Source organism: Thalia democratica, chromosome 5 (assembly GCF_965202585.1).
Source record: "Thalia democratica chromosome 5, ktThaDemo2.hap1.1, whole genome shotgun sequence".
Taxonomy (NCBI): Eukaryota; Metazoa; Chordata; class Thaliacea; order Salpida; family Salpidae; genus Thalia; species Thalia democratica.
Genome location: NC_139169.1, coordinates 34131115 through 34158666, shown reverse-complemented (window position 1 = coordinate 34158666; position 27552 = coordinate 34131115). Strand labels below are relative to the sequence as shown.

The window sequence follows — 27552 nt, the reverse complement described above, 5'->3', positions numbered from 1 at the left end:
CCATTTTATCTATAAATACCATTATAAAATCAAATAAGCCACAAAGTGATTACAACTTAAAATTTCAAAACCTTTGTTCTTCATACTTGCGGGCTGGTTCCAGTACTCTGAAATCAACTGTCCGATTTCGAGCGCGGCCATCCCACTCGCAGTGTAAACCCTTCGGTTAACCGACCGTCCCATCCGCGTCCCCTGTTACGTCACAATGTTACGTCATAATGAAAACTTAAAGCCCTGAGCCATTGCGCGCGCTTGTATTTATTATGAAAATATCAGGGTTGCCAAATGTTTTTGGCAAATTTTCTTCAGGTTTTTAAAAGTATACATTTTGGGGTCTATTTTTAGTTTTATTTTAAATCTAAGGTAAAAACAGTACCAAATAGTATAACGACATTAAAAAGATACCTTTAAGTTACTTTAAATGTGGTTTTAATACAAACCAATTTTGATGATAACAATTTTTTTTAATCTATACTATAGATTTTTGTGTCAAATTGAAATTTATTTACTTGAAATCTAAAAGTTGTTTAAAATTTCAGGTTTTTAAAAAATTTCTCAAATTCCAGCCTAAATTGTCAAATTCCAGGTTTTTTGGCAACCCTGCCCTGAGCCAATGGACGCGCTAGTATTTATTCTTAAAATATGGAAAAAGAAGCTCATCGATTGGCAAAAGGTTAAAATAAGTTCCAAATTATTTAAATTTACACACTTGTTTTTATGCATTCAAAAAAAAAACTAATAATGAAATTGGCAAAAATGCTACAACAATTTTAAAAGATTTTTGTTATCACACTTTCTTTTAGAACTAAGTTCTCTTTGTTTTTTTGGTACTTTTTCGAACGGGATTAAAAGAAAAGGATTTAAAAAAAGTGTTGCCTTTAATATGTGCACCTTACTTTAAATTTTTATTAGTAATATAAAAAGATATCATGTTTAAACAAGATACTGACTCTTAGGATTTTAAACTTTTGTAGAAAAAAAAAATTGTTCATTACAAATATTTAGTTACTGTAATGTAAAAAATATACATGTGATAATAAAAAAAAAACAAAAAAACTTTGTAGATGTTTGATCCGATTTTGTATCCTTCACAAAGAAGTTTTTGGTGGTTAGCGGATAAGCTCTCAAATGTAGGCACTCTTACATCCCTGTTTTAATTTTTCTAGTGAAACACACAACACCTTTATTACATTTCATATAATAAAAACATCCGTAAACTATATAAAAGTACTCAAAACAGTTCTTTGTGTGAAATGTTTTATAAATTTACATTTTAAAGTATGAGTCACAAATTGTATTTAGCTTTGAATAAAAAATGTTTTAGGAAAAAGAGTTACAATCACAACTAAGTAAGTATATAAGCATAAAAAAGTTTTATTGTGGGTACAAAACTCAGTGATTTTTAAAATTATTTTATTTAAGAAATTTTTAACAACAAAGAACAAACTTTATTTTTGGATCAAGACCAGGCTGCTCGGTATAATTCTGTATAAAACAACAGTGTTTAAATAAAAATGATCACAAAAACACTATTATTTTAACAACACATGTTTAAATAAAATCATCACAAAAACTCTATGTATTTTAACAACACATATTTATATTTATCAACACAAAAACTCTATGTATTTTAACAACACATGTTTATATTTATCATCACAAAAACTCTATGTATTTTAACAACACATATTTATATTTATCAACACAAAAACTCTATGTATTTTAACAACACATATTTATATTTATCAACACAAAAACTCTATGTATTTTAACAACACATATTTATATTTATCAACACAAAAACTCTATGTATTTTAACAACACATGTTTATACTTATCATCACAAAAACTCTATGTATTTTAACAACACATATTTATATTTATCAACACAAAAACTCTATGTATTTTAACAACACATATTTATATTTATCAACACAAAAACTCTATGTATTTTAACAACACATATTTATATTTATCAACACAAAAACTCTATGTATTTTAACAACACATGTTTATATTTATTAACACAAAAACACTATGTATTTTAACAACACATATTTATATTTATCAACACAAAAACTTTGTATGACTTATTAAGGCTTAAGTAGGCGGGGTAAAATTTTTACAGATAATATTATAACTGTTAGTTTTTCTTATGTAAAATAAAATTTAATTCAAAATTTAATCATTTTAAAAAACGTTCTGTTTACAATCAAATTGAACTCAATTTTTTTATAATTCAACTGCAAATTTTTCCACAAGTTTAAAAGTTGTTCAAAAGTTTTTATGTGTGTCCTGACAACATGAAAAAAAAACTAAAAATTGTAATTTGAATTACGAAAAAAAACTAAAAAATATACTAAAACAAGTTCGAGTCTATGTCATTTATATAAAAAGAGCTTCAGTTTTCAATAGAAACTTTTAGCCAAACATTTTTTATGAAAGAACATACTTACTCTCTTCTCTTTTCAACGATTACAGTAATGCGAAAATTCAAATTAACATAAGTGATTGGCTTATATAGATTGAATATACTGTTTCGAGCTATATATTGTTTTGCAGTTTACATAAATGATAATGTTTTTAGATCATTTCATGACCGATTAGTTAAAAAATAAAGGTCATTAATATAAGACGATTGTATATTAAATGTTTTTATTTGTTTAATTTATTTAATGTTTTATTCGTTCTAAAAACTATATTTGAGCTAAAAAAACATAAAGTTTTGATTTCCAAAGATAGTTATACCAGTATCTTAAAAAACAGCTGGCTAGAGACTTAAATCATAAGTTATTTGTACATGGTTAGCGCTGAAGATCAAAAGTCCTCGAGATAAAAACTAGTTTGCGGTAATAAAAAAAGTAGGTTTTTAACCATGTTTACTAGTTAAATGAGAAAAAAATACTCAATATCGTTTGATTTTATACTTTGATATTTAGTTAACGTATTCTAAGTGTTTGAATAACATACAAGATATTTTTTAACAATTATTGACGAAATCTAATTGAAAAACTTATAACACGTTTAACAGTTTTGCTACAATAGATAGTATATGATATAAATAAAACATACAGTAACCTCTCGCATCTTTACGTACTCATGACGTTACGCACTCTCGTTTAGTTACGCATTTTAGAATTCTAAAAAATTCCAAAAATAAAAATTTTAATACCTCAAAATTCTTATGACATGAAGTTTCATTCCTACTCAAAAAATCTATTAATATATCTTTAATACATTACAAGACAAGTTTATCCTTATGTGGGCAAAGGTCAAATTAAAAAAGTTTTATTAACATAAACAACTTTTATTAAACATTTTTCTTATACTTTATATATTTTTGTTCAAAAGAAGAAATCCATTACAGCACCAAATGCATATTTTTGTAAAAGGCTATAAAAACATATTTTAATATAGACACCACACAACTTTTTAATTGCAAACAAATGCTTAACTATAAATTGAATTTGGTAAGTAGAACATAATATAAATGTTAAGTATCAAATAAGTCACATATACGTAAATAAATAAAATAAATAATAAGATAAAGATGTAATCTGTTTATTTATAAAATTAGTAAAATTTTTCTACAAATATTATTAATTTATATAAATTTAAATCCTCTTTTTTAATAGATGTGTAGTTTTATCTTTGTTTTCGTTTTATAAATAAAGTAAACAAATTGTTAAAAGTAGGAAAGTCCCCAGTCTGCTTTTAACTAGAAGCAATATCAAAAAACAGCCATTATGATAAGTATACTTGGTATCTATCGTATCTTTACGATCTCTCATATCTTTACGCATTTTTTTTGTGGACACAATGTGCGTAAATAAGCGAGAGGTTACTGTAACTCAAAACTGTGTTTATTATTACTTAATTTGGGGTCGACTGACTTTAATAGAGAACGGGACGGTTTTATAAAAATTCTTCCCGAACCAAAGTGTTTTTGATTAAAGTTAATTCAAAATAAAAAAAAATGTGTAATGAAATAAACATAGAAAAGTAGCACAGTTAATTTAGAAACATGAAGTATATTTGCAGAACTTTATCGTTCAAGCTTAAATTTATTTCTACTGCAAAAACCAAAAAATAAACTTTTGCTTGACGGGCCATAACTTGCTTTCTCCTGTACTTAATAAATAAAAAGTAAAAAAATAGAAATTCAATAAAAAATCAGTTCGGGTTTTCGATAAAGGTATTTTTTTTAATTTTGAAGGAGCTTGAGTAATTGAAAAACAAGTTTATACTAAGTATTATCTACGAGCTTGATACTGCTGTGTGGGTTAAATAAATTTCTTAACTACATCCGCATACAAACGCATAGTTTTTAGTTAAACCTGCATAAAAACGATTGGAATTCTACTTCGTTACTTATACAGATTGTGAGCCGCATATAGCGGTTCAAATTACAAAATCCTTCCTCCAGAAAATTTGAAATGAACAATAATGAGAAAACTATTTTGAGATTTGTTTTTACAAATTCACAAAAAAAAAAATTTTTGTCTTTTTACCTCACTACAAAGTATTAAAAGTCAAAAATATTCAAGCAAACTTGTAGTTTGTTAATTCATTGAGATATTGTAAGTTTTAGTACTAGAAAGTTAAAAACTAACTTAAGACTAAGATACTATTTGAAACTAAAAATCAAGTATATTTAACGTAATACCCTTACAAGAGTTGTCTTGAGTTTTTGATAAAAAAAATATTATAAACTGTTGTCGCTGAAAAAAAAACTGATAATTTAAAACTTTCAGAATTTGATATAAAAAATAAAAGAACAAAACAACAAAAGCACTATCAAACACGAAGCAACATACATAGTCCGCAGTATCAAAAAATATTAAAACTTAATTAATAATGTAAACTTATAAGCATAACTACTTAATTATTGTAAAATTCGATATCTTAAATAAAACATTTTTACTGAAAAAGCTTATAAGTTTGTAATATGACTATCTTAATGACTATTCAGTTTAATTTGTCTTGTAAAATTATCATTCAAAAGCAAAGGAACTTTACTAATTTCAAGCTACTTAAATAATGTTATAGTTGTAAAACAACAAAACTTTTTCACTTAAACCGAGAAAATTTAAACTTAACATGATTACATTCATAAACTAAGTTAATACTCTAATCTATATAAATAAAACTAAATAAATGTTGAAGAACAACTAATTCTCTATCATTTATTATTGTTGTTTAATGCTTTTGTTGAGGAAAATTAAAGACTTAGTTTTTATATTCTTTAAATCAGATTTATCTAACAGATACTTTCTGAATCTAGATGAACTCATTAAAGCCGTATTCAAATTAAAAAAATAACATCTTAAGTATGTTAGCAAGAGTACATTACTAACAGTTTTGACATTGTTGAAAACCAGAAAGACTAGTAATCACCACAAGTGTATATTGATTTATACCTCATTTAATTCTGGATTGTCATTCATTTGAAAACATTTTCGAAATTTTTTTAAAAAGAATATCGGCTAAGATTAAATTATCTCTGCTTTCATAATTTCAACTTTTTATCAAGTTTATAACGGAATTTACTTACGCAAGGTACAGAGAGGACTCAAAGAAAAAGTGTTGTGGTAGTGAGTTAACTTATAAAAACGCACTATTCAGTATGCATAGAAAAAAAGTTTAAGAACGAATTATCTTACCAATAAGTTAAAAAATGCTCTGACATTGTAGTAAATATAGCAACAACTTAAAAACATTAAAACAGCCTAAATGAGTGGTAACTCAGTTTTTAGTGAACCTCACAAACATGTATGCTACATGTAAGGTGCACAATGTTCTATTAAATGGGCTTATTTACGCGTTTAATTTATTATTGGATCGTTTCGTGTTCGATCAGGCGACGAAGAAACTACGGGCCGAGACTATTTTTGAAATTTAGCCTGCGACTAACAGCTTCCTGTGTTAGAAAAATTCTAAACAAGCATCGAAAATTTTTATCACTTGGTTTAGTAATATTTTGTAGTTTTCCGCATTAAACTAATCAAATAATCGCGTCTAATAACTTGTACAATGTGATAATAAACCGCTCTATGCAGTGGAAAGTTTAAGGAGAAACAACACTTTTGATGTAAACCAATATGTAGGCAAAGTTCAATAAAACTACAACATTTACGGCATTACGTCACCACCAATTTTACAAATAATAAAATCTAAACAGATTTTTGTTAATTTGTACTTGTAACTGAATAAAGTTAGTAATATATGTTTGTTACAACATACAAATCAGCAGTGGACGGATAGTCTGTAGTTCAGATTTATCAGAAAAAATTTTTTCGCAGGCTATATTTTTAAGATATTTTCTTTTTTTTTTGCAGGCCACGTAGTTAAAATCATATATAACAGAAAAATATACGTAAAAGCAAGACTTGATAAAATTATCATTTTTAAACACTGTGTAGTGAAAACAAATGAGCATTAAATTTCGTATACTAGTAAGTAAGAAAAATTATGCATACGACTCAAGTTTAAAGTCTTTGAGAAAAACCTGTGTAGCATTTATTGTTTAAATAATATGTAAGCCGCATTCTGAGTTATAAATTAAACGAGATTCTAAAGCAAGCTGCTTGTTAGTGTGAAAGAGTTTGTTTTAAATTTAGTATTATTTTAAAACATATTGCAAAATATTTGTTTATATTCCACTACAAATTTAAAAAGTCAAAAACAAATCAACCAGATTTTTTATAATTTTTGCTTTAAAAGTTGTCCAGGAATTAAATGAAAAAAATCAACAGATGTTTGTCATACAATGTATACAATTTTTAACTAATACTTTGTCTATATGATAATAAATCATAATAAATTAAATTTGGGTGAAATATTGAGTTTTATCATTACTTTTAATAATTTTAATCTAAAGCAAATGCTGATTGTAACAACTAAATTCGAAAAAACGTATATTTAAACTTTACTTAGCTAAAGAAAAGCAAACTCCAAAACTTTTCTATAAAAGAGTGTACATGTATAAAGTGAAAGCAGACTTTATTGCTAATTTATAAAGAATCAATTCAATATTGATTTCGTTTATAACTTATATATACTACTAATAGCAATCTTATGTTTATACTAGCACTGCAATGTACACTAACAAAAAGCTATACTAATTAAATGAATTCTCTAATTAAGATAAACAATGTGTTAGATATAAATAGTCCAATACATTGTGTATTTATGACTGCAGGAATAAACTTAAGTTTGGTAAAAGTATTGAAAGTTTTTAGCAGAAATCAAATAAACGCCTTACTGGCCAGTTTAAAACTTGATCGAACAAAAATACTTTTCTCTCCTGTCGTTAGGCCAAACTCGTATTTCATTTAATACATACAGGGTTGCCAAATGTTTTTGGCAAATTTTCTCTAGCTGATTTTTAAAATTTTTAAATGCCAGGTTTTTTTAGCTTAAATTTTCAAATCCAGGTTTCAAGGTTTTTTGGCAAACCTGTATATAACACTTAGGTGAATAATAATTCAATAAGTATGATAAATACTGTTATGAGCCATATATTGTTATATGAGGATACGAACATAGTATTATTCGTTTTAGAAGAATATTTTTATACGATTAAATCAACATTAAATCTAAATAAATTTCAAAAAGACGATCACACGTTTGAGCTTTTTGAATTTTTTAATAATTTTCAGTTATATTTAATTCGTTACTGTTAATGTAAATATTGTAAACTGCTTTCAGCGGTAAAAAAAAAGTATAGTTTTTTGGCTCTTTATATATTTGGATAGAATGTTTATTTATATTGATAAATTTACAAATAAAATGTGATTTTATGTTGTTACGTCACTAGAAAAGTAAACAAGTCAAGAAAAATTAACCAAGATAATTTGCTAAAATAATAGTATTAAAATTACTGAAAGAAAAAAAAATGTTTGTTGGAACATATTAGCTAGAGTTTAACTATTTTTGATTATGACTAAACTGACAGTGTATTTCAAAAACAAAACTGATTATACCACGTATATAAAAATAACATTAATAAGTTAATATACTTTTATAGTTAAAAACTAGCAAAAATAAACTTCGGCTATAAGGTTATACTTAGGCGAGATTACGGAATTTTCACATAACTTCACAAATCCTCTGTTTACAACTTTATCACAACAAAAAATTAAACATACAGCTTTAACTTTATATAATTTTTACACCTAAATTTTCGTTCTTTTCTTTCAAATTTAAAATATTTTGGTAAATAGCAACATTTGTCAAGGATAAAAAACTAAGTTGCAAAGAAAATGCAATGTTAAGAAAAAATATAATATAAAAGTTAAAATAAAATAAGAAAGCAATTGTTGTTTAAAGGATCGTGAGCAATCAAACTTAAATACCTCTTTTTTATATCTAGGAACCTTGGTGCTAAGTAGTATAAGTTTTATCGTTTTGTTAGACTTTAGAAATGTTCCTAATGAAATTTGAAATATGGAGTAGTTACAATGGATATGAGTTATAAAAATCAATAAATATTAGTCTGTCAAACTGTTTTGGCAATATGCAGGGTAACTAGTTCAAAAACTATGTCGAAATTTTTATAGCATTGTTTTATATACTGTAAATAAGTATGGATAAAAAACCTTTAAACGTTTCATAATAACACTTTACAGCTAATATATTTTAAGTCACAAAACAGTTGAAGTTTTATTAAAATTTATTGATATTTTACTCAAAATATATAACTGTGATTTCCCAATGTTTCTATTAAAACAAACACTTAATAAAAAGGTTTATTTTCACGAGACTACTACCAACTTGATTGCAAAGTATTTTTTGTATATTAGAACTATCGAAAAATCTTTGTCAGATTAATAAAACTAATTTGTAGCATTACTAATTATTAAAAAAGTTATCTCTTTTTAATAAGTATAATAAGTAAAACAATTTAAGAGCTAAACTAATTTACTAAAAAACTAATATATAAAAGTAGTCAGTTTGCAAAAAAATACTATATTAAAAACTTATGTATTACTAACTGTAGTTTAACATTATCTAAAACAACTGTATTTACTAACTTTTACTTACAATTTCCTAGACTGTACTCCAATAAAAAACTTTTTAGTCATTTCCTATTTTTACAGACACAACAAATTGAACGGAAACCACCATACAACTTTTATCTTTAAAAACAATTCTTTGGAACAATGGTATCAAGTGTTTAAAAGATACAAAGCATAGTAAAACAAAACAACAAATATCTAACTAGCATTAAAATAGATTAAAACAATTTGGTTATATAAATCAATATTGATGGCAAAACCCCTCAGATCAGTAAACGTAACTAATAGTACCATATTTCATTACATGTTATTTCCTTTACAGAACGTTCATTATCTATAAATAAACTAGTTAGACAAAGTTAATTCTTCAACGTTTATAACCTAAAAAAAAATTCATTCTACACCTATTATAACTTCAAATATATTTCAAATATAGGAACCATAAAAAAAAATTGAGTAACATAAAGTGGGCAAAAATAGAGCAAGCCAAAAAATAAATACCCAGACTATGCACTTTTAAGTTGTCAACTATACCAGATGACAAAGCCAGACAAACCAGTAAGTAGTTAATTTTTCGAAATTGATGAGAGACCTCATTCTGCGCGACCATAAACACTCAACTCAAGTCTTAAAAACTTAAAAAAGACTTAATGTGACGTAATTAAGCAATTGAACACTAGTGACAAAGCTACAATGAAAAAATTTTTAGATGAGTAACCAACCTTGATGAGGAACTTCATTCTGCGCGACCACCTCTGCACGAACGGAAAGCTGAGCGATTTGTCGATGTTGACATCTTTCACAGGAACGTCCAAGTTCATGTGCAGGAACCTGCACCATTCTGTTGTGATATTGTTGTATTCAAGTTAAGTACTCAAGCTTTATACAAAAATGTTTTAAAATGAATAAAACACATTGGCTTTAATTAATGAAATTTCATCTTTTGCAGTACACACTTAAATGAGTTTTTATAATTTTGGTTGTAGTTTACCTTCGGAATTTTAAGTAACAGTCTGAACTATTTTTTCAAACATTTTCTTCGCTTTTGAAGCAATATTTTTAATCATAAATTTAACAGATACAATATTTTATTAAGTTCATTAAGTTTTGCTGTATTTTAAGAACTAAGAAAATAGTATATCCGTTAAAATACAGATTACAAATTAAATAGCAAATTTTAAATATTTCTAACAGAAGTAGAACAAAAAATACATAGAGGCAGCAATAACTTCAAATGAGAACTAAACAAATTAGTTATATATCAATGGTTTTTAAGCTTTTCATGTCACTCATAAGAAAGTAAAAATATAATTTGTAAATGAGGCTTAATTTATTAACCTCTCAGATAAAATATTTTTGGATACTGCGACTTTCCTTCCACAGTTAGTGCCATTTTCTCTGCTAACTGAAAATAGTACAAATATTATAGTAAAAGTTTTTGAAAGTAATGCTTAGTTATATTTACATACTGTAACTATTTTGCTCTTAAAAGAAACTACTCAATAAACTAAAATTAAATATGACAAAAGTTCTTAACAATTAGCAACTTATGTTATACGTTTTAAATATATAACTCAGAAAAGCTGACAAACTTTTTAGCTAAAACCAAATAATATATGTTTAAAACAAATAACACTTAAATATAAATAAAACCAACTTCAGTGATGAGTTTTATTGAATCGTAAAATTTTCCCTGGTCCATTAAAATCATCATTTTTAACTTTTTCATCAACTCATTACGCGGATGCACTGAGATCGCTTTCTGTAATTTAAATAAGTATTTATAAAAGCAAATACTAATTAGGAATCTTAAAAACAGTTTTGTTAACTTAGACTTGTGTAGCTCTTCTCTGTAGTGTAAAAGAAACTAAAACCTTATTCTTTTCTCAAAAATACATTTAAAATCATATTACTAGTGGTTAGATTTTAAAAATAAAAATTAAAAGCTTTTTTTATGTTTAAATTACAACGATAAAAATAAACATTTGTAATGACTTTATTTTGAGATTGATATTTTTTTAATATTTTTTATAAATAGAACTAAATACGTTTTTAGACTTTATTCTTGTTTAATGAAGAAAAACATTCATTTAATTATGTGCTTTTACTATATAGATCTTATGCATGATTGGAATATATGATTTAACTAAGACCATGTTATACAACACAATATTTTTTATTTTATAGTATATATATTTTTTTTGTACATTAAAACTCAGATTTTAAATGAACTTACATTGAAATTTTTTCTCTAAGTAGACCTCTTCAAAACAAACCTTAACAGATAATTCCAACGCATGGATTAAGTTAAAAGTGTTTTTTCAATATAGAATACAGTCTTAACTAATTTAAAAAAAAACGAAAATGAAAGCTAACTTTATTCCAGTTTATATAAAAGGGTTGTGTATTAACTGAATATAAAATGTATAATTTTCTGATCAATTGTGTCTAGATTTATAATTTAAATTCTTAACTTTTCAAAATTTGAAAGGTTGTGATGTAAAAAAGTACATGAAATATAAGTACTGACATGTATTGTACAGTTAAAGTTTCATTAATGAAATACAAGTTGACCTGTTTAATAACAAATGAGTGAAATTGAAAAAAAAAAACCAAAACATCTACCATGAACTATGGTGGTTTTAATAAAATTTCTAAATTAATTTAATACAAACATGCATCACGCATGGTTGCCACTGATTAAGCTGAGAAAAATTTCCTGACTTTTCTAAATCATACTCTTGAATTAAACTTATTCTATAATACATAATCTAACACTTGAAACTATATAAAGCTTTCAATCTAATTTTAATACAGGTTAAAAACAACAGTTTTTTGCTGAATACTATCAAACTTCCAGTACATCACTTAAACCATCTGTGTATGATTAATGTTTGTAATAAACAGCTCTATCAGCAAAGTACTTGTAATATCACCTTATAAACACAGCTTGTCTGAAAAAAGACACAATTTTTTAGCATTTCCTAGCATAAATGTATCTGGATTCTAGATAAACAAATGACATATAAGGAACTTTTACAATTTTTGTGTATATATCACAGTTTCACTATGGAAGTGTCCTTGCTACAGATCATCAATACTAAAAAGCTTAGAAAATATGCTTGTTCAAGTAGGGTACTTGTTCAATATATTAAAAGAAAATTTTTGCAGTTTTATAAAATATTTTATTAATTTATACCAGGTGAATGCATTGGAAATAAAATATTTTTGTAAATTTCTTAAAATAGATTTATGCAAATTGTATATTTTATTCGCGACCGGTTTCGGTGGCAAGAGATTGCGACCTTTTCAAGCAAAAATAAAATATGAAACTGCATATAACAATGTTAGTTAATTATACTGTTGTTTAGAAACTTATTCATGCGTGAAGAATATAAACAAAAACAAAAATGTTGCATATTCGAAAATTCAAGCATATCAGAGTATATTTAGGTAAAATTGGTACTAGTTTTTAAAAAAACGGATTGAATTAATATTAATATAATGAGTCAAATAAAAAAACTGAATCCAGAGCTTTTTAAAAAAAAAATAATAATAACAAAATATTTATACCTTGAAATTTATCTAAATGAAATTAAGAATTGTCTAAAATTGTGGTTTTAAGCCAAGAGTCAACAAAACATTAATAAAACTCAAAGTCGCTGAAGATTTCAAAATCTAATTTGTGTTAAGTTAACATAACAGTCAAAATTTAAACGGATTTAAGAACTATCTAAAAAAAATTCTAAAAATTTATCTAAGTTGAATTAAGAACTTTCTAAAAAACTTATTTTCAATTTAAGCCAAATGTCAACAAAAACTCAATGAAAAAATCAAGAAAAATAACCTATTTTTTATTTTAATTATGATTTGGTTTAAGTTTTATCTGCTTTCCAGTTTAGTTATAAAAATCTGTTTCTGTGTCTGCAATTTCTTTAAAAATTTTGGAATTTTTTGTGACTTTAAAGGACTTTTAATCAATTCTTACCATTTGAAGGCTTTGGAAAACAAGGAATTTTGTAAATTTAAACTGAGGAAATCTGACTTTTTTTTAATTTTATAAATTTTCCTGACTTTTGTTCAAAACCCCCCGTTTTTACCTGACTTTTCCTGACTTATGTCATTTTTTTAAATTTTTCCTGACTTTTCCTGATTTCCTGACTTTTCCTGACCGAGTGGCAACCCTGATCACGTAAGTATATAAAGCAGCAAAACAAAAGCAACAAATAGAACGAACATCGACGGTCTGCAGCGCGAGGTTGTTGAACCCGTTCTCCAGCAGCACGAAAACTTTCATCAGGTGCGTTTCCTCGCTGTCGGGCTGCATCTCCAGCGACATGTCCAAGTATTTCAGCACTCCGTTCAAATCGTTCAATTGTCTGTGTTGATTGTGAATTAGTTTGTATTAAAAAGTTTGGATTCATTTGGTTCAATTGTTAAACTTTATTTGGATAGAGGGGATCCGCAATGTAGTGGGAAAATTAGTTGTTTCATTGATAGTTTGGAACAAAAAGTTCGTGTAAAATTTAATGTTAGAGTTTTTAAATTACATTGTAATTTCGTTCAAATCGTTCAGCTGCTTGTTGATTGTGGGGGGACATTAGTTTTTTATTAAGAGTCCCTAATATTGCATATCAAATAATTATGATGTAATACGATGTTCAACTCTATTAGAGATCTGAAGCTATGACTTATTTTTAATACAAATAAAATTACTAACGAAATAATAGTGGTTGTAGTGAAAAAATTAGCTTGTATTGGAAATTTAAATACAAACATTTATTTTAACAGTTTAGTTACTTTTTATTCATTTGCAAGTAATTGTTTCACTTTTCAATAGTTAACATGTTCATTGTTTACCATCTTATTTTATACAGGAATGTTTTTTTTTTCTGAAAAGAGTTTAATTAAAAAACGTACTTCTTAGATTACGTGTTTAATTATTAAGTAGACAATACTACGACAAGAATAAAAAATAAGTTGCTTTTTATCACAAATTAGACAAAAAGATAAGTTTGTTAAGTCTAATGAAAAAGGTAATTGAACTATAAAAAAATTAAATACAACTTAAAACTTTTAAATATTCCTAATCATCAAAAAAAAAAAAAGAACTTATTTGGCAAACGAAGCTGTTACTCTTAATTTTATTTCCGTCTCAGAAAATACATCACAACTGCTATCTTCAACACGAACTCAAACATTTAAAATTATCAATCTAAACCCCACCAACCTCTTAGCCTTGGCCATGCCGATCAATCCCTCCTTCTTTAGCTCTGTGCTGTCGTGCTGCAGCACCCTCTTGTAATGCCTCACCGACTCCTTCAACCTGTTCAGCTCGTACAAGCACCTGGCCTGCTTCAGCACCACCGAACCCTCCTCCGGCCTTATGCGCAGCGAAGACTGCAGATCCACGTGCGCCTCCTTGTATCTCTGGTAAGGAATATTTTTTGTTTTCTACAGCTTGAGACGTTTGCTACTTAATTTAAACTATGAAAAATTTTGCACTTTGACACGTTTTTTATATTTTATTTTTTAAATTTTCTAGTGCCGAAACTTATGAGGATTAAAAACCCACCTGCGTTTCCTGGTATCTCGGATAAGGTATAACATTTTAATGTTTGGGATTTGTTTTAATTATACTTTAAATAATGAAAACTTTGTAAATCGTTTATTTGTTAAACTTTGTTATTTTACAAGTTTCCACATCTGAAATTAAAAGAAGTATCCAGGTGTGTTTTCTTGTAACACTGGTTGGGAAAGTCTTTTTTTTTTATATTCAGACTTTGTTTACATTGTGTTTAAACTTTAAACTATCAAAATGATGCCTAAGGTAATACTATCGGTTTTTAATTTTTTTCATGTTTTTTCTTGGTGCTTTGTTTTCATTGCATTTTTAAACAGTGAAAACTTTTTGTTTTGTAAACGTGTTATTATGCATTACTTTACATAGCCTTTACGTCTGAAATTAAACTAACTGCAGGGTTTTAGCAAGTTATACACAGTAAAATAATGCTGATTAACTTTGAATGCATTAGTATAGAGTACTAGAGATGCTGTAATTGACAAATGTTTTTTGATCTAACTTGGCTAGCTTAATACCTTCCATCACTATTAAATAACTTTACTTCAAAAACATCATAGAGCTTTTTAAACTGTTACATCTAAAATCAGTAACATTAAACTACTTTGATCATTCAAAAGATATCTTTGATTGGGTTAGCAAATTCGAAAAGTCCTCAATTTTAGTTTAAGATTAACAGTCTAAGGGTCCCAACAAACAGATTAGTTTAAAACATAATAATCATACAACAAATAACTTTTTTACCTTCTATAAATAATCTGAGTTTTTACAAAGAATAATTAGGAAACATTACATTTTATTTAACCCTAACTATTATTATAACTATGACTTTGACAATAAATATGTAGTGGAGCTATTGTGTGTTTCCAACTAAAATCAAATGATGTTTTTGTTTTTTAACATTAAAGTAATTAAACAAAATATATAATCAATAATTAAGGTTTTTTTCTCCTAAACAAAATCATGTCTTACATATAATTTTTCAGTATCCTTCTTGTCTTAATTAGAAAGTTTTTGACTTTTTGTACCTACATATAAATTAAAAATACCTTCATATTGAATAGTTCGGAACCCCTGTAGTTGTACAGTTGAGCTGATGGTAGTATTTTTATTGCTTCATTGAAATCTTTCAGCGCTAAATCTTTCTGACCCAATGCCGAAAACAGCTGAAAGAATTAAACTGATTACTTATTAGTTTTTTCATATTTTTTCTAAAAACGTTATGATACATTTTTTAGGGTTTTTCAAATAAAAAACAGCTATATATCATTAAAAACTTTGTAAAAACTGTAAGTTAAACACCAAAGTTATGTGCTTGGAAACTATAAATAATCAATTTTAATTAAAAACTTAAGATCAAACAAATTTCACCACCAGATGGTAAATTGCTCACGAAAACAAATTCTATGACTAATCAATTTTTACAGTTAATATAATTAGAATTTGTTGAATTAAAAAATAAAACTTAAGTAAATACTTTTGTTTCCGTGAAAAGTATATGCCTTAGTGTACTACAAATATCAAATTTAAATTAAAAACAGCCCTTCCTAAACATCAAATGAATTTCACTATTTAACCTCCATGACTATACAACCTTTACAATTCAACGTACATTGTTTAAGTTTTTATCAAATAAAAATCCCTGTACAAATTATAAACTAAATACCCAACTTATGTTCTAAAAAACTATAAATTCGCAATTTTAAATTAAAAACAAACCTTTTTAAATACCAAACAAATTTCACCATTAAATAGTAGCTACTCATGAAAACAAATCCTTGCTATGACCAATCAAAATTTTCAAACAATCAACCACAACAAACCCTCGCCCTGTTCTCGTAAATGCTGAGGTGCTGGTGGCTGGGCGCGTGCTTCAACGCTTCGGTGTAGTCCGAGAGGGCCAGCTTCACTTCGCCCAGCCTCTGGTTGATGTGGCCCCTGCTGAAGTACAGCGCCCCGCACAGCTCGCACTGCTCCGAGTTGGTAGAAAGAAGTTTCTGTGAAAATATTTGTTTTCAGTGATGATTAGTTTCTATTGAGTTTTACAGTGCAGCTTCTGAGAAACTTAAATGTGCATTATGTTTTTCTTTGGTTATTCTGGACTTCATACCGAGTTCGTATGAAGCAGTTTTTTGTGTTTTGGTTGGTATAATTTGTTTTATTAGTTCTCCGTAGCATTAATTACTTGTTCGGTTAAAAGTTTTGTTTTGATTGTTTTATATTATTTAGTCATTTCGAATGTTCGAATGAAGAAGTTTCTGCGAAGATTTAGTAAAAAATATAATACAGTGCAATTTTTCTTTTATACTACAAACATACTATAATGCTTAATATGTAAAGAGCTTCACTATAACATAGAAGTATTATATGCAAAATAAAAATTTTAAATTAAGCTTGTTTCTTGAAAGTACACATTTTTGGGTCTATTTTTAGTTAAAAGCTAAGTTCAAGTTATAAACCTGTGTTAAATAGTATAGAAACATTGAAAACATACTGTAAAACTATTTTAAATGAGTTTTTCAATAAAAAAATGTTTGATGATGACAATTTTTTTATCTATATGAAAGATGAATTGTGTCAAATCAATGTTTTACTACTTAACATATAAACACAGTCTAACGTTCCAGGCTGTTCCAAGATTGCAGGTTTTGTGGCAATCCTATTTTGTCTAATGTATGGTGGTATTTACAGACTCTGTAGAGCTGTTCATACTACATGGGCAACGAAAACTTCGTAAGACATAGTATTTGCATAAAAGAAAGTTGATTCGGTTAAAAAACTTTTTACACTACATCATATTTAATTTGTTTATTAAGCTTTCTTCAAGGAACTACTTATTTTCTGAACAGCGTATTATAGAGGGATCCAACCATCAACAGAATGCAAAGGGAAAATGGTTTAGTATTTCAGTAGACGATAATTATCAATTTGAAACAATCAAAAGTTTAAAATAATGAGCTCATAACTTATTTAATGAAGTCGATCACTTGGACTTAAAATCATCAATAAATAGTAAATAAATTTCAACACATGGTTTTAATAATACTAAAGTTTTTAACAAATAAACCATTAAATACTGTGAAAAAAATAAAAAAATTGTACATGTAATATATAAATTGTACATTTCATAGTTGAAAAAACATTAGTAAACAACCAATCTAAATGTATAGTTAGCTTTATAACCAACTCACAAATGGTTTATTTTAATTATTTTATTTAGTCATCATGACTTCAAAATATTAATTTTAGTTATAACATTCAAAACGTTGAAATTTAAAAATCATCAAGTGTAAAAATTAAATGATATATCTTTAACAAAAAATACCCTTAATTTTCTTTACATCAATTATCGTATTCCTTATTTATAACATAAAATGCTTAAAATTAATTGTTTAGGATAAGCATTAACTCATAACAATTTTAAGTTAGAATTGAACAAAAAAAAAAAAATGAATAACAGAAGTTAAGCTTATTTGTAATTAAAAAACTTTTTAATACACTACAATTTTATTACTTAAAAGAGATTTCAATAAAAATTACTCATGTTATATCGAAATGACGTGAGTATACCAAAAGACACGTGTATATAAAACTCAAGCTTTAAAACAGATTAAAGTTATATATCCTTTATCTTTAACTTAATTTTCCTATTTTCTTTCTTTTTATAAATAACTTATAAACAGTTTACATTTAATTAAATGCAACATAAGTAATGAATAAAAAATACGTTGACAATAGAATTTGACAAACAAAAATGCAGTTTAGCTACGTATGTTACTTAAAAAAAACTTTTTTAACATTAAATTTAATTTTGTGCTTATTCTAGTAACTGTTAGCTTTGAAATGTGATTGTTCAAAAGCCTTTCTTAAACTTTAATTTGATTATAAGGTTCACTTTGCGAAAAGCTAAAAGATTAAATATGAACTTGGGTTTTGAAATTGGCAAGCAACCAGTCTTTAGGTGAAAAAAATCGTTTAAGCTATAATGCTTTTAAAAATTCGCTTTTTATCAAACCCTTTAAAGTTAGTTTCAAAAAATTTCCGCTTTTGTTAGTCTAAAGCAGGGTTTCCCAAACTCATTTACTAAATCGCCCCCTTTTCGGAAATTTGAAAAATAATCGCCCCCCATGATTTTAAAAAGTAGTTTTGCTCTTGAGTACAAACTTTTGAGCCAAAAAAATTGCGTTCGAAATGTAATTTAGTTTGGTATTTCTTATACACGCACTTTTGGGCTGTGTTCAAAGTAGTTTACAGGGCTTGAGAAAATAAGGTATTGTTGTTTTCTTATAAGCCCAGTAAAGTGTATTAAAATACTTTAATATTAAAAAGCCTTGTGTAATCTGTAATCAATTCATTTAAATATGAATTGTTTTGAAACTAATGAAACTTTTAGGGTAGTGGTGGACAACTTTTGTAGTCAGCAATTCATATTTACTAAAAAATCTTTTATTGTTTCAACTCGTTAAAAAAATGTAATTGCGGGCTGCATAATTTAAAAAAATAACATATAGAAAACTAAAAAACTCGAGCATAATTGTAATAAAATGATTTATGATTTACTATTATTGTGATCTAGGAAATACTAAAGTAACTGAAAACCAAATTTAAAGTGTATTTCAAAATCATAAGCATCAAAAAACTAAATTTTGTTTATTTTGCACAAGTAGTTTCAAGTTACTTGGCGGGTCGAAATTTGATTGGATCTGGACCGTAAGTTACCCATCTGAAATCTTAACTGAAACCTGACATTATAACTATCTCTCATTTAACGAATTTCGGACATTTAGAGTGAATACTAAGTAAGTTATTTAAGCTGCACAAAATACTTAAATTATTTTATAAATAGGTATATTCTAAAATAACTATATCAGAGATTAAAAAACTATAAAAGAATGAACAGATTTTTTAAACATAATGAAATAGATATTAAAACATTATTGCTGATCCAGTTTTAGGAAGTTTGACAGACTGGTTGATTATCTCACATGAAAAGTGGGTTTATCAAAAGCTTCTGTTAATGCAGTAAAATTATTAATTTCAATGCTGAGATATATTATAAGCAAATTAGTTGTAAAACTAAAAATTCAGTTCTAAACTTTTTAAACTATATGTTTTGTAGTAGAATACCATTAAACAGTATTTGACTTAAAATAACCTTTAGGAAACTAAACCTTAATTTTAATTTTTTTTTCTTCATTTAAATTCAAAAAAAATCAAATGTTTTACAGTTAATTCTGTGAACAGAAAGTAATCAATCAAAAAATTCTTTTAATTGTGTTAAGCTTTCTTTTGTAACTGTAGCAGTCTTTTTGATTGCTTATTTAATACTGTTTAATTTTATTTTTTCTCTAGTTATTAGCCTATAATAATTTACCAGAAGAAAATTGTGAAAAACTAAAAGCTAGTGTTGAACTATTAAAATAAACAACATATTTTAGTTGCTAATATATTAAAAAATAAGATAAAACAAAAAACAGTTGTATTAATAGTTTAAAATTATTTAATATATAGATTTTCTAACAGTAATAAATCAAGTTAGAAAATAAATTTGAGTTTAATAATCTTTTAAATGAAAAATTTGAAGTCATTTCAAATAGAGACCTCAAATCTATACTCTTTTAAAACCAAAAATAATTTTTTAAATAAAAACTTTAATGGTTATCAAGGTTTTTTTTATTTCTACAGATTAAACAAGTAATAACAAAAATATGTCAAATAAATTTCTTTCAAACAAATACTTTAACCACTATGCTATAAAAACTTTCAGTGTAATGTAAATCGACAAATATAAACTACAAAATTAACCAGGTCAAAACAAAGCTATTAACATATTTAAAACATAAAACATTTTATAAATACAGTAGACTTCCTCTTCAATTCGCACTTTAAACAAAATAAAAAAATTGCACAATGAACAAAATTTTTTTTACAAAACGATAAATTTAAATATGTTATATGCAATAACGTTATGAATAAACATGAAATCAACTAAAACATAAAACAAACACTCATAAAAAAAAAAATCTTTATAAGCTATTAAATATTGTGTTTTTTTTTTTTTTATTAATACTTAGTTAGTAATAGACTTTATTTGAGTTAAATTTAAAAAAGTATAAGTTTGCACTTTTTTTGGGTAAAAAGTGCGAACTCAAGAGGAAGTCTACCGTAATTAATATTTATTAGACATTATGCAAACCTGTTATAGAACAAGTAACTTAAATTTTTTTTTTTTAAAGACTACTTAAATACAATACAAACCAGGTAAACAAGAAGTATTTTAAAAGATCAAAAAAATAAATAAACTTTCATAAAATAATGTCTGCTACTGAATTCTAATATAATGCGAAGGATGAGGTTCATGAATGCTTGCAAGTTTTTCTAATCTGATTCTAAATCAGTCAAATAAAGCCTCAAGTCACCTCCTTTACAAATATCTAGATTAGATATTTTGCTCAAGATGTTGATAACTAAACTGAAAGCTTTTTCAACAACAAAGCTAGAAGGAAAACCTATACACAACAACCTAAATTGCTCTCAAATAACTGGATACTTTTGCCTTAGTTTTTGTTAAGTCCAAAAGCTTTCATTTCGTTCTTTGGAAAAGATTACTTTAAGTTCAAGGTCAGTTTGTAAGTCAGAGAAGGTTTCCTGTGAGTCGTTAACTTCAAAAAGATCTGCCTCGAAGGGATCCATATTTTTATCTATATGATAGCTTTTTTGTGTCAAATCGAAATTTTACTACTTAATATGTTGAAATTGTTAAATATTCCAGGTTAAAAAAAAAATTTTTGCCTAAATTGTCAAATTCCAGGTTTTTCTAGGTAAATTAACAACCCTGTATAGTTTTATTTCTTAGTCTCACTTAATGACTTTTCAAAAAACAATTGGAAATATCATGAAGTGATAGTTAATATAGAAAACATAGATTTTTACAACCCATTTATGAACCTAAATAACATATATGTAAGGTTAAAAAATAGTGAAAAGAATTCCGATCGTCTATGATCTATGTAAGTGTTAAATAAGAAAATATATAATTGAAAATATGTAATTAATTTGAAAGCAGGAGTCATAAGTACTTGATTTTTTCTCTATATTTTACATAAACACAATAAACTTTTTTGTTTAAGTTTTACCACAGGGTCAAATATTTAATAGCAAGCTAAAATTAGTAAAATAGCAAAATAAAAAGTAAAAATTTTATGACAACCCAAAATTTTAAAATCGCCCCCTTTTCGCCCCCTTACTAGTTATCGCCCACCCTTTCGCCCCATTACTAATTATCGCCCCCCGAAATACTAAAATCGCCCCCAGGGGGGGGGGGGGCGATATCGCCCACTTTGGGAAACCCTGGTCTAAAGCCTTTGATTTTTCAAAATCAGCTAGATTGAGTTTTGATGAAAAACAATTAAACATTCTTGTTTTAATCAGGATTTTAAAAACATTTTGTTTTCTGTTTTTATACTTAATAGAATAAAACTAGAGCATTTTTGTTAAAAACCTAAAAATACAAAATTTTTATTGCAAGTATAAGTTAAATTTCAATTTAAAAATTTATTACACCATAAACTTTATATCATCTTCACAAGTTCATAAAATGTATATATATTTTATTTAATCAAAGTAAAAACAAACTATACTAACTTTAAAATTTTTTAAGTTTAATAGAACAGTGTTTTTCAATGTATCATTTAGGTAAATAAGCTTATTTTAAGCTATATTTACTTTATTTTAGAACAAACTTTAAATAAAAAAACATAAAAAAGTACTAAAGCAAAATAAGATTTAATCTATTTGAGTAAAACAGAATGATACTTTGTAACTGATTCGATTAGCATAATCTTTATTGTAACCGTTAGTTTGCAGCGATAAAGCCCATTGAATGCAGCACAAAAGTTTATTTTGCAGCGAAAAACAAGTAACTTTCGATAAAAAGTTTAACTGAAAGTTGTTTTATTGGTGTGAACCGAAATTTGACTTTTAAAATATTGACGGAAGGGTTAACATTCAAGTTACAGATACAAAATCGCTTGTAAGTACCAGTGTGTGAATTAAAAATCTATTAATTGTAAACGTAATAAATTTATAGTATAATAATAATAATAATAATAATAATAATAATAATAATAATAATAATAATAATAATAATAATGTTAATAATAATAAACGTTAACTATATCGTTATCATCAAGTTTTTAAAATATTTTAATTATTAAAGTCTTAAATTTAAACAGTTTTCTTTTAACTTATTTATTTTAAACGTTATAAAGTATTTGGACGAAATATAGTACAACTTATTTAAACCTATTAAGAAAGTAAAGTTTTTTTCATTGTGTTATTCAATGTTTGGTTAATTGAATCAGTAAAAAAATATAAAGGTATACCGACTTAATATTTATACAAAAGGTTATAAACATACTTCAACAAGAAACAGTATTGAAGATTTAAAACAAAATATTACAATAACTTAAACATATACAAACATTCGTATTAAGTACTATGGAAAAATAAGGACATAGTATGTAATAACATGGAAAATTTTTTATAAAATTATTTAACTTAAATGAAAATTTAAAGAGAATCAACTAAACATAAGATTGTTTAAAAAGTTGATAATTAAATGTCTTTAACTTAAGCTCATACTGTAAAACTTTACTTATTATACATTTGTTACTGAATCATCTATACACCTAATTTTAAGCATACAAAAAAAGTTTTTTTTGACAGAAAAATAACCAGAAGATCACAAATATATTTTGACCATCTGTTGAATTTCGTCATCAAAAGTCATCAAAAAACTTTATTAATTACAAATTGCTTTTAAATGATAAAATTGTGCTAAAATGTAGCAAGTCAACTTGATTTTACAAAAAGAAAAACAAAAGTTAAAATCAATAAGTAAAAGTAGTGGAAAAAAAATTGAAACTGTCATCAAAAGTAGAAAAGTATAGTAATATTAAACTAATCGACTGCTTAATGACTGAAAATTAATCCAGAAAATTTATTTAAATAAAATGTTTCAATAAAACTAGCTAAATGAGTGTAAACTTAAAATATAAAAATAGAAACTAACATCAATCTAATGTGTGTAAACTTAATAAAACAAAAACTAACATCAATCTAATATTCTAATAGGTGTCAATCAACTATATAAAAACTAAGATCAATCAAATTAGTGTAATGTTATTAAAATACAAACTAACATCAATTAAATTGGTGTAATGTTATTAAAATACAAACTAACATCAATTAAATTGGTGTAGTGTTGCACTGATTGATGTGGAAATCCGGCTCTCGATATTATAAATCCAACACCTTTAAACAAACTTGATCTCAAACAAATATAAATAATACATTTATTGACACTTAAGTTAAGAGTAAAAAATTACTTTCAAAACTAAAGTTTTACCTTCACAACATAAACGTTTGCAAAGAATGCTTTTGTTCGAGAACAAAAAAGAACTAAAACAGCTTTCTTGGAAGAAAAACTTCAAAAACTTTAGTCTCACATTTAAATAAGGTATCAATCTACAAAGGCATTTTTGTCGTGTACTTTTTACTTATTAGATAAAAGTTCTCGACTTAATGATAAGGAGAATGATCAGTTCAAAATTTTAAATTTTATTAACAAAACAACTTTTCACTCGTTTGAACTAAATCAAACGAGATCATTTATTGAATAAAATCTTATTCAAAAAGAATTTATTTTCTGATTTACAAATAAAATTCTCTCAACTGACCAATTTGCACGCTCATCTCATCGTTCTTGCAGCTCAGAGGCAGCATGTGCTCGCTCCTCAGCTTGATTGCTTTTTCCTGCGTATTTATTTATACTTTATTTTAAAATCAAAATGTAAAAAAAAAACTATGAAGTTCAAATTATAAAGGGCGAGTTCATAATAAAATGTACAAACTTTAAATAAATTGAATATTATAAATTTTAAATTTGATTTTTTTTTCAATAGTTTTAATTAGCAATATACGAAGATGCATTTTCTATTTTAAAAAGTTGGCTTTTTAACTTGATTGCCTTTTCATTGATAATAATTATTGTAATTTAACTTTATTATTAAAATATACAATAATTATTTTAAGTCAAACCAACAGCTACAGCTTTACAAGAAAAAGTTTTAAATTAAAAAATTTGAATAATATAGTTATTTAAAAATAATAATACCCTTTTTTTAAAATTATATCATAAAGGGTTCAATTTGGTTGCTTTTTCCTATAAAATAATTATTGTTATTTAATTTTATTATCAAAATATACAACAAAAAGTTTATGAAATTCAAATCAAAAGTTATAAAAGTAGAAGAATCTATAAAAATTGAGTAATATACATTTAAAATATATTTTTTAATGAATTTTTAATTAATACTACATGGAAACTCATCTTCTATTTTTTAAAATTTGTCTAATTTTCAACTTATCTACCAGTTGCTTTTACCAGCTTACTTTTTATCAGAAAAGCTTTTGAGATATGAGGGATCTAAGATAATAAGTATGTATGGAAGGTGTCAATAAAGAACATACTACATTTTTCTTTCTTTAAAAATGCTTAAAACAAATAAAGTTAGTTTTGTGTGCTATATATACATTTTAGAAAGTTACCACTATTTTATTGTTATAAATACTGTATTTTACTCCTTAAGTATAAATTCATAATCATAAGTATCAAATATAATGTTAAACAGGAAACATGCTTAATATTATATATATAGAACTAAAATACACAAAATATACTTTTGCTTGGGACAGCTGTTTCTGCGTTTAATACACGTCTTCAGCCAAGTTTTATTCAATGAAAAGCAAACTTGTAAGTACAGCAACAAAAATATACAAAATTAGGTACCACATAATAATAGAATACTTAATTGATTTTAGATATATATATATAAAATAAGATTATTATTTAAACTTAAACACCTTCTACTGAGCCCACTTAAAGGGCTTTTAAATAATTCATTAGAAAATAAGATTTTAAAAATACTGGTAAACGTGTTTCATAAGACTAGACGCCTTAATCATCAGCCAGCTAAATTTAAAATAAAAAGCACTTTTCTAAACATAGATGCAAAAGTTATAAAATAAAGACAAAAAACAGTATGACGTAATATTGTGCATTAAAAAAATTCAGTACAAAAATCGATCTACCATCTAACTTTCAAACAACTAAAATTAACAAAAACAACAGTTTAATAGTGAAAAATTTATTTATTGATTATCAATAGAGAAAAATATAGACTTTTAACGAAATAGTTTTTGTTTTGCCATTTTGGTTTGATCCTTCCATTAGAATCCTATTGAACTCACCAAACTTGATCCCTTATATCTCAGAAGTTAATTTGAACTAATGTGTTTATAAAAACTTACCCTTATAAGCTTCCTGTCAAGATGTTCGAAAGGGCATATTGAGTTGCCTTCGAACGTTTGCAAGCTGGTTAACTTGTCACACAAGTCCAAGTTTATACTGGCTGGTATGTCTGTTGAACAAAAAATAATGTTCACTAATATTTCAACAATTATCACTATATTCTTTCTTACTTTTTATTTACTTAGTTGTTTGTTTTGAAGAAATAAATATAAAATTCAAAAAATTCAACATAGAAAATAAATCTATACTAAAATTAATCAAAAAATACCTCAAGACTTAAAAATATATGTTATACTTCTTTAAAAAATATTTTATTTATTATTTAAAAATTAATGTTGAAAAAAAACAAAAGATAGAAAGTATATTAGCCTTTTAAACTACCTTTAAAGTATCATATGTAAAAACACTAGTAACTTAAAAGTTAAGATTTTTAACTTGATCAAATCAAAATATTTTTTCACCAAGTATATTTTAAGATCTTTCTAAAAATTTAAGACTTACATTTTGTTAACTAAATTACAAAAACTTGGTGGTATCTTATACTCAACTATACTGAATGAATAAAAAGTTATTAAATATGAATTTAAAATTTATATTTGTGTCAACTATTTTTCAACAACTTTTAAAGAGTCAGATGTTTTCCGAAAGAGATCTAAAAAAGTCAAAATGAAAATTTTATAATTTTTGTGAACAGCAAGGGGGTACATTTAAAATAAAATAAGAATATAATTTATAATGTTCTAATTTTAACTTAAGTAAAATATTTTATGATACCTTTGTATAAAATTTTATTCTATTTAGTTGTCAAAGAATAATATATTTAAGTATATATAAAAACAAATTATACAGTAATCTTCCTTTATTCTACCACCATATGTTTCTGTGTGTTAATGAATCAACACACTTTAACTGGGTTGTTAATGGGAAAGTTTTAATTTATATTCCAGTGAAGTTACTTCACTAAGATCTTTCGTTAGCAAACAATTAAACCCATATTTTGAACAGTTGTATTTAAGTATAGTTATTTCAACACTTAAGTTATACTCTTAAGCTGTTATACTATTTAAAAAATAGATGACTCTTGAACTGTAATACCACAATTACAAATTTGCTTTTTAAACTGAGTTTATAAATAAATAAAAATATTAAAACAGACAAGCTTATTAAAAATAATTGTAAACCAACGTTCAAGTGAAGGCAGTATAGGTTCCCACACTTCTCTATTTGTTCCACAATACAAATCAGGTGCCACATATCCCATTGAAGATGTGGATGAGCAGTTGTTGGAAGCTGGGTTCGACACATTTATGAGGGTTAACAGTAGTAATCCATAAACCAACATAATAATTACTCACCCAAGCTGATTAAGTTTGTTTTATATTTCAAGTTATACTTAACAAATTAATTACTTTTATTTAGTTATTTTATACTCATTTGCTTTACAAGAATTACAGTGGTGTTAGATTAGCAAATTAAAATAATACAAGACTTAGTGGCATTCATTTCTCATTAAGATAGGTTGCTTTACGCACTTGAAAAATAAAAAAAAAACAAAAGCTTTCATATTTATCAGCCTA

The 27552-nt window shown here is 25.8% G+C and overlaps 1 protein-coding gene across 2 annotated transcripts in view; it reads right to left on the bottom strand.

Annotated features, from left to right (window-relative positions):
- The window catches only part of LOC145835839 (tetratricopeptide repeat protein 13-like), a 35547-nt gene extending 8216 nt beyond the window's left edge, over positions 1-27331 (bottom strand). For both annotated transcript variants that reach the window (XM_082943573.1, XM_082943574.1), the window contains exons 1-14: positions 27161-27331; positions 25975-26084; positions 24342-24417; positions 23846-23916; positions 16425-16598; positions 15651-15767; positions 14251-14450; positions 13258-13399; positions 10678-10782; positions 10359-10425; positions 9743-9861; positions 1448-1485; positions 1058-1148; positions 72-192 (exon numbers count right to left, since the gene is read on the bottom strand). In XM_082943573.1, the coding sequence (XP_082799699.1) occupies positions 72-192; positions 1058-1148; positions 1448-1485; positions 9743-9861; positions 10359-10425; positions 10678-10782; positions 13258-13399; positions 14251-14450; positions 15651-15767; positions 16425-16598; positions 23846-23916; positions 24342-24417; positions 25975-26084; positions 27161-27317 (1588 nt within the window). In that variant the 5' untranslated portion in view covers positions 27318-27331. The remainder of the gene's footprint in view (positions 1-71; positions 193-1057; positions 1149-1447; positions 1486-9742; positions 9862-10358; positions 10426-10677; positions 10783-13257; positions 13400-14250; positions 14451-15650; positions 15768-16424; positions 16599-23845; positions 23917-24341; positions 24418-25974; positions 26085-27160) is intronic.
- Between the last annotated feature and the right edge of the window lie 221 nt (positions 27332-27552).